The sequence below is a fragment of the Ailuropoda melanoleuca genome, chromosome 10, assembly GCF_002007445.2.
Source record: "Ailuropoda melanoleuca isolate Jingjing chromosome 10, ASM200744v2, whole genome shotgun sequence".
Lineage (NCBI taxonomy): Eukaryota > Metazoa > Chordata > Mammalia > Carnivora > Ursidae > Ailuropoda > Ailuropoda melanoleuca.
The window spans coordinates 79186533-79193840 of NC_048227.1; the positions used below are offsets into that span (position 1 = coordinate 79186533).

At 39.2% G+C, this 7308-nt stretch overlaps 1 protein-coding gene across 1 annotated transcript; it reads left to right on the top strand.

Moving 5' to 3' along the window:
- The first annotated feature begins 2023 nt into the window (after positions 1–2023).
- LOC100467595 (trace amine-associated receptor 6) lies at positions 2024–3061 on the top strand. Its single transcript, XM_011229642.2, has one exon. The coding sequence runs from the start codon at positions 2024–2026 to the stop codon at positions 3059–3061; it is 1038 nt and encodes a 345-aa protein (XP_011227944.2).
- Positions 3062–7308: the final 4247 nt, after the last annotated feature.

Below are 7308 nucleotides of genomic sequence, written 5' to 3' on the forward strand. Positions count from 1 at the left end.
AGGGGGTGGGGGAAGGGGATAGACTGGTGATGGGTAGTAGGGAGGGCACGTATTGCATGGTGCACTGGGTGTTATACGCAACTAATGACATCAAACTTTACATCGGAATCTGGGGATGTACTGTATGGTGATTAACACAATATAATATAATAAAATTTAAAAAAAAAAAAAAAAAGAAATGACATGAAGAATAGAAATAAAACCCAAATGGCAGTTACAGAATTTCTTTCTCATCAAAGAAATAGTGAAATTGATAACACAAGCTCTCCAAAGTGCTGGCCTCTCTACTGGCCTCCTTTCAAGCAGCTGTAGACCCCAGCTAACGTTCTTATCACCTGTCTGGCCTTGGCGGACTTTTTGGTGGCTGTGGCTGTGGCACTTAGTTGCACGATGAGGAGACTGAAAAGAGTATAGGTATGGAATCAGGCCTGAACTTCTCTCCCATCTCCGCGACGGAAACTCCCTATCTTTTGTCTAGCTTCAGAATAGGCTGGATGTGGGAGACGCTGTGCCCTTGTGGGAGCAGAGAGTTCATGGGAACAGTTGGTGAAATTTCACTGACATCTACTGGCATCTGGTAGCAGGGATGTTGTTAAACACCCTTCAGTGCAGAGGCCGGATCCCCACATCAGAGTTATCTGATCTCAAATGTCCACAGTGCTGAAGTTGAGAAAGTTGGGCCTAGACCTTTGCCTGGGTAAGCAATTATCCTTATTTTACAAAACCAGATTCTCAGAAAATATTAGAAACAATATTAAAAAGAATCTAATTTTCTTGATGAGGAATCAGGTGGCCAGATGGATTAATGATGATACCTACGGCGCTTTGTAACTTGAAACACAAATTCACCCACACCTCTGAGGTCACAGCCCTGCAGTGCAAGAGTCTTGAAACTTTCTTTGAGAAGGTTGAATAGTGCTTTTCCTTGCTCTGCAGTGTTCAACAATCCAGGAAATGACTAAGGAATCGTGTTCCCATTTTCCAGCTTTCTGCTCATTATTCCTTATTTGAATTCATTTAGCACTGGAAACGGAAATTCTATCAGCTAGAACCATAAATGTGTGTCGTCAGAGGGCTCATGTCTCATTTGTCACGTGGACAGAGAGGCATCCCCGATCTGCTTCCAGAGACAATGCCTGAGAGGAGAACTGATCTCCTTTCTACCAGCACTGACAGTCATAGCACCTCAGAAACGCTGGTGTGTGGAAATACCATGGTGTTTTTTAATGCCAGTGTGTGATGTTCACCAATCTCAAGCCATCCTTCATGTGTGTTCCCTCTTCTGTTTGTTGGTAGTCGGTGCAGATGCACAAATGACACCTAATGAGAGAGAAAAAGCCAAGTTTTCACTTTCACTGTTGACACTCTATTGAACTGCACAAAAATCCAGTGAGGTGACTACATCAGGACTGAGAACAGGGGAAACATTCAAGTCTAAGAAAACAGAAATCTTGGACCCAAGAAACATAATGGCTAAGATAATTTAAGGCAAAGGGTTGTTTTGTAGAATACATTTTCCTAATAATCACTGTTGAAAATAATCTTCCAAGTTCACACCTTGCACTACAGGGAATCCCTGCAGGGAATTTCCCATTGATGGCATTTATTTATGTCTTAGGCAGGAATGCAGGTCAGACAACACAGAGAGAAGGAGGAGGTGATCCCTCAACCCCACAGTTACATCCCATATCAGAGGCTGTTGTGAAGAGGAACTCTAGAGGTAAAAATAACATATATTTATGACTAAAACAGAATTTTGTCCTATTTCAAAGGAACCAAGCGCTCGTTAGTTGAAATTAACCCCCAGTAATCTTGTACGATATAACTTTTGTTCAATTTTATTTTGTTAAAGGAAACATTTGAGATTTATAATAATAAATGGGAAACTGAAAAAACATTAGTAAGAATATCTGATAATGTGTTCAGGTGTCCTGGTGTCCTTATGTTTTTCTACTCAGGAATATTAAAAAGTAGAATCCTACATTCTTTGTGAAAATCAAGGACAGAATTCTCCACATGTACCATGAGCACCAACTCGTCCCCCCCTGCGGCCCAGCAGCTCTGCTACCCGAACGTGACCGGATCCTGCCTGAAAGCTCCCTACTCGCCTGGCCCCCGGCTCATGCTCTACACACTGTTTGGCGTTGGGGCTGTGCTGGCTGTGTTTGGAAACCTCCTGGTGGTGATTTCCATCCTGCACTTCAAGCAGCTGCACTCTCCAACCAATTTCTTGATCGCTTCTCTGGCCTGTGCTGACCTCCTGGTGGGGGTGACTGTCATGCCCTTCAGCATGGTCAGGTCCGTGGAGAGCTGCTGGTACTTTGGGCCAAGCTTCTGTACCTTCCACACGTGCTTTGATGTGGCATTCTGTTACTCTTCTCTCTTCCACTTGTGCTTCATCTCCATCGACAGGTACATGGCTGTCACGGACCCTCTGGTCTATCCTACCAAGTTCACAGTGTCTGTGTCAGGGATATGCGTCAGCATCTCCTGGATCCTGCCCCTTGCATACAGCGGTGCCGTGTTCTACACAGGTGTCTATGACGATGGGCTAGAGGAATTATCTCGTGCCCTCAACTGTGTAGGAGGATGTCAGACAGTTGTAAATCAAAACTGGGTGCTGATAGATTTTCTATCCTTCTTTATACCTAGCCTTATTATGATAATTCTCTATAGCAATCTTTTTCTTGTGGCCAGACAACAGGCTAAAAAGATTGAACATACTGGAGGCAAAACAAAATCGTCACTAGAGAGTTACAAATCCAGAGTGGCCAAGAGAGAGAGAAAAGCCGCTAAAACTCTGGGTATCACAGTGGTAGCATTTATGATTTCATGGTTACCATACAGTATTGACTCATTAGTTGATGCCTATATGGGCTTCATAACCCCTGCCTACATTTATGAGATTTGCTGCTGGTGTGCTTATTATAATTCAGCCATGAACCCTTTGATTTATGCCTTATTTTACCCATGGTTCAGGAAAGCCATCAAAGTTATCGTGAGTGGTTCGGTGTTCAAGGACCGTTCGGCCACCATGAGTTTGTTCTCTGAACAAATGTAAGCAATTGGACTGGGGAAGTTAAAGAAATCTTTACAATTTCCAGATGAAATGAGTTTTAAAAAATCAAATAAGACTATTAATAAAGAGAAAAGAAATTGCAATTCAGATTTAACAGGATAAATCAAGGTTTTCCAGCCCTAAATGTGCACTTCCTTGTCACTTTTCAAAAAATATTTATACAGGTAGTAAATGTCAAATCCCTATTTGTTCACTGCTGCACAGCTCACTCATTCCCTGCACACACTTCCCTTACTCCCTTTTGCTCTTTTGTCCCATTGATTCTTCTTCCCTTTATAACCTGAAAACATCTTTGTTTTTTTTTTTCTTCCCTCTTTTCCTTACAAAATTTTGTACTCGCTCCTTCTTCTCAAACATTTCTCTGCAATTAGCTCTCACAGGGCTGTTGCGTTGTTTGTTTTGCTTTGCTTTCTTTTCTTTCTTTTTTCTTTTTTTCTCTTTTTTGGCTTGGCTTTGCTTGTCTCCCCAAGGGAAACTTTTGGGGGCAGCAGTTATTATGTTTGATGTCTGCATGGTTTATGTGCTTCACATCTGGATCCTGCCTCTTGTTACAATGGGTGGGATGAAGGAATGAGTAAGTGCCTTCTGTTCCATAGACGGTTGCCAGCTTGCTATCCATCAAGTTTGGATATTGATCGAGTTTCTATCATTTTTCACATTTAGTTTTCTGTACGGGTGATTCTGTATGGTAATATTTTTCTTGTGACTAGAAAACAGTCTAAAGAGATGAAAAATATTAGTACAAAATAGAATCATTATCAGGGACTTGCAAGAGTAGGACGACTCAGAGAGAGAGAGAGAAAAGTGGCTGATAGCCTGGGTGTCAGAGTGTAGCATTTTGGGTCTCATGATTACCGCATGCTGTGGTTTCATTCACTGATTCTTCTTTGGGGCTTATGACACCTGCATATGTTTATGAGATATTTTGTTGTTTTGGTTATTGTAACTCTGCTCTAAATTCTTTGATTTATGCTTATTTTACCCTGGGTTTGGGAGAACATTAAAACTCATAACAAGTGGCCAAACATGAAAAGACAGTTCATTGACTCTAAATTTAATTTCTAAATTAGCCCACATTGACCATTTGAAAAAAATTGCCATTGATCTGGTGATATATTGGAAATTTCCTAATATTTATGATATGGAATACAGTATACTAAAATGATATTTTAAATGATGGAGGAGAAACAGTATCTCAACTTTAAGAGCATAACCTTACGCTGTTACTTTGTCAGTGAGGTGAACATCTCGAAGCATTTGACAGACATGTATTTACTGAATACTGGTTGACACGAGGTTCCTTCAACCTGTGCACTTCCCTGCCTTGCCAGTTGTTTTCTTCCTCTTCCAGGCCTCCTGTATCTTACCTTTCTCTCGCTGTCAAAGATTTCCTGGTCCCATATTCCCAGTTAATGTCTTTTTCCCCCTGCCTTTCACTGGACTGGGTTAACTTTGCTTTCATCCGAGCAGCCTGTTTCTTGGGGGCCAGTTTCCTGGAGCTTCTAAGAGGTCTCTCAAGCATATACAGCAGCTCTTTCAAACTCAGGACAAGACTCGTATTTTATATTTTGGGGGGATCTTTTGTAAATGTGGGAATCATTGTGTGCAAACAACACAATTTCTTTCATGGTGATTATACCTTGATGTGACAGTCTTCTCATCACAGGAGGTTGGTTATTTTATCAAGTCATGATGGAGGAAGTTTTCTGTCATCTTATGTCTATTAAACACTATGCAAGGACCCATGGGTGGTTCAGTCTGTTAAGCCTCCGACACTTTGTTTCGACTCAGGTGGTGAGATCGAGTCCTGCGTTGGGCTATGCTCAGCTTGGCGTCTGCTTCTCCCTCTGCCCTTCCCCTGCTTCACCTGTTCCTCTCTCTCTCTCCCTCCCTCAAATAAATAAATAAGTAAAATCTTTAAAAAAATAAATAAACACTATCCAAAGTTTATACATTGTCCCTGATAAAAAATAACACTGTGTTGTTAAGTTTATGGGAAAAGGATGGGTGGTTCAAGAAATGTGGATGTGGTATTTAACTTTCTGGAAAAATATTGGTAAGCATCTTCCTTCATGTATTTCATAAGATCAAAACTGATCTCTTCCAAATTAAAAAATAAATTAAAGAAAATATAGGTTTTATAGTTTTTCGTGAATGAAATTGTAACAGAAAACCCACAGGGATTCATTCACTCAATTTAAATTTTAAACTTTATTTATTTATTTTAAGAAATATATTTTTTAATTGATTAGTTGTTATTATTATTTTTTTAAGTAGGCTCTGCATCCAGCATGGAGCCCAGTGCAGGGCTTGAGTTCATGACCCTGAGATCAAGAACGGAGTTGAGATCAAGAATTGGACACTTAACTGACTGAGCCATGAATTTTTTAAACTTTAAAAGGAAACAAAGCCATGATAAGGAAAAAAAAAAGACATTGAAAAAACTATTGGCAGTATACATGATGAAGAAATGTTAATAGCTTTAAAAACATTAAAGACTTTTACAAAACACTAAGACATACACAAACATTATGCTAAACAAGTCAGTAGCAGTTTTACAGAAAGAAAGTCAAATGACTAACAAATACATCGAAATGCCAAATACATGAACAATCAAAAATTAAAATTAAAATTTGCTATTAAAAACGTAATAGAATTTCGTGTATCAAATTGGCAAATATTAGGTGCCCAACCTTAATTCGAGTGTGGGAAATTAAACACCCTCATAATAGTTGAACATGCTCATATATGTCTGGGATAAATTTAATTTAATTTCTCCTTTCTGAAGTGAATTAAAATATTTAAATTAAAATTTAAATCATACATGTCACTTAATTGCTACAGTTCCATTTCTAGAAAGTAATCCTAAGAAAAGAGCCAAGAAAGGAAGCAAGCATGACCAGGACATTTTTTTGTATAACTCTTAATTATTAAGTAGAAAAAAACCTAGATCAATATGGGATAAATTAAATAAATTATGCTCCACTTATGTAGCGGAAGGTTATAAAGTCATTAAAAAGTGCAAATGAGTTCTGTATACATTGACAGGGAAAGACAACCACAATATGTTTTTTGACTAAAATCAAAACAAAACCAAAAAACCCTGACCCAGATTATAAAACAGTATATGTCATCTGGCCCTCCTATGTGTATATTTCTATATGCTTTTACAAAGTCTAACTTTATGTATAATGGACAGTGTGTGTAGGGGGGGTTTACTTTGCATTTTATCTCTATCATTTTAGTGCTTTTGATGAAATAAATATACTAAAATTGGTATTCAAAACCCACATCTCTATTCTTATCTGAACGTTAAAATTAGACTTCTCTGTTTGCTTCCTTGCTTTATTTTAGGAGAATATCTTTTGAAAATATGTACTATATATTGGCTAACTAAACATAATTAAAAAAAAGAAAATATGTATCTGCTATATTTTTCCTATCTAATGAAACTAATTTGCAACTGAATTTGTGTATATTGGGACTATATTTTAAAGTGATTAAAGTATATTGTAGGGGGGCGCCTGGGTGGCACAGTGGTTGGGCGTCTGCCTTCGGCTCAGGGAGTGATCCCGCTGTTGTGGGATCAAGACCCACATCAGGCTCCTCCGCTGGGAGCCTGCTTCTTCCTCTCCCACTCCCCCTGCTTGTGTTCCCTCTCTCGCTGGCTGTCTCTATCTCTGTCAAATAAATAAAATCTTAAAAAAAATAAATAAAGTATATTGTAGGGACGCCTGTGTGGCTCAGTCAGTTAAGCATCTGCCTTCAGCTCAGGTCATGATCCCAGGCTCCTGGAATGGAGTCCTGCATCCGGCTCCTTGTTCAGCAGGGAGCCTGCTTCTCCCTCTGCCTGCCACTCTGCCTTCTTGTGCTCTCTGTCTCCCTGACAAATAAATAAAATCTTTAAAATAAAATAAAGTATCTTGTAAATCACATCCTGATGTTAAGTATGTTTGTTGTTGTTGCTAAGTATTTTTAATAAGTTTTTGCAACAAGTGGTTAAGATCGTCCAACCTTCCCCTCTAATATTAATTATGTGCTGCATTCAGGGTCTGTGAAAGCTAGCAAGAGTCATTTTTTTCACCTTTCCTTGGTGTTCTATTTCTACTTTTTAGGTCATTTCTTGAAAAGTGAAAAGCAGTGACAGTAGATGATTTGGGCATAAGCGCATCCTCTAGGACAGGAAGGCAGCATCCCTAGAGAATCATCGCACAGGACTGTGAATCAGA

Coding starts and splice junctions, on each gene's coding strand:
- LOC100467595 (XM_011229642.2), top strand. CDS start 2,024: ATGAGCACCAACTCGTCCCCCCCTGCGGCCCAGCAGCTCTGCTACCCG.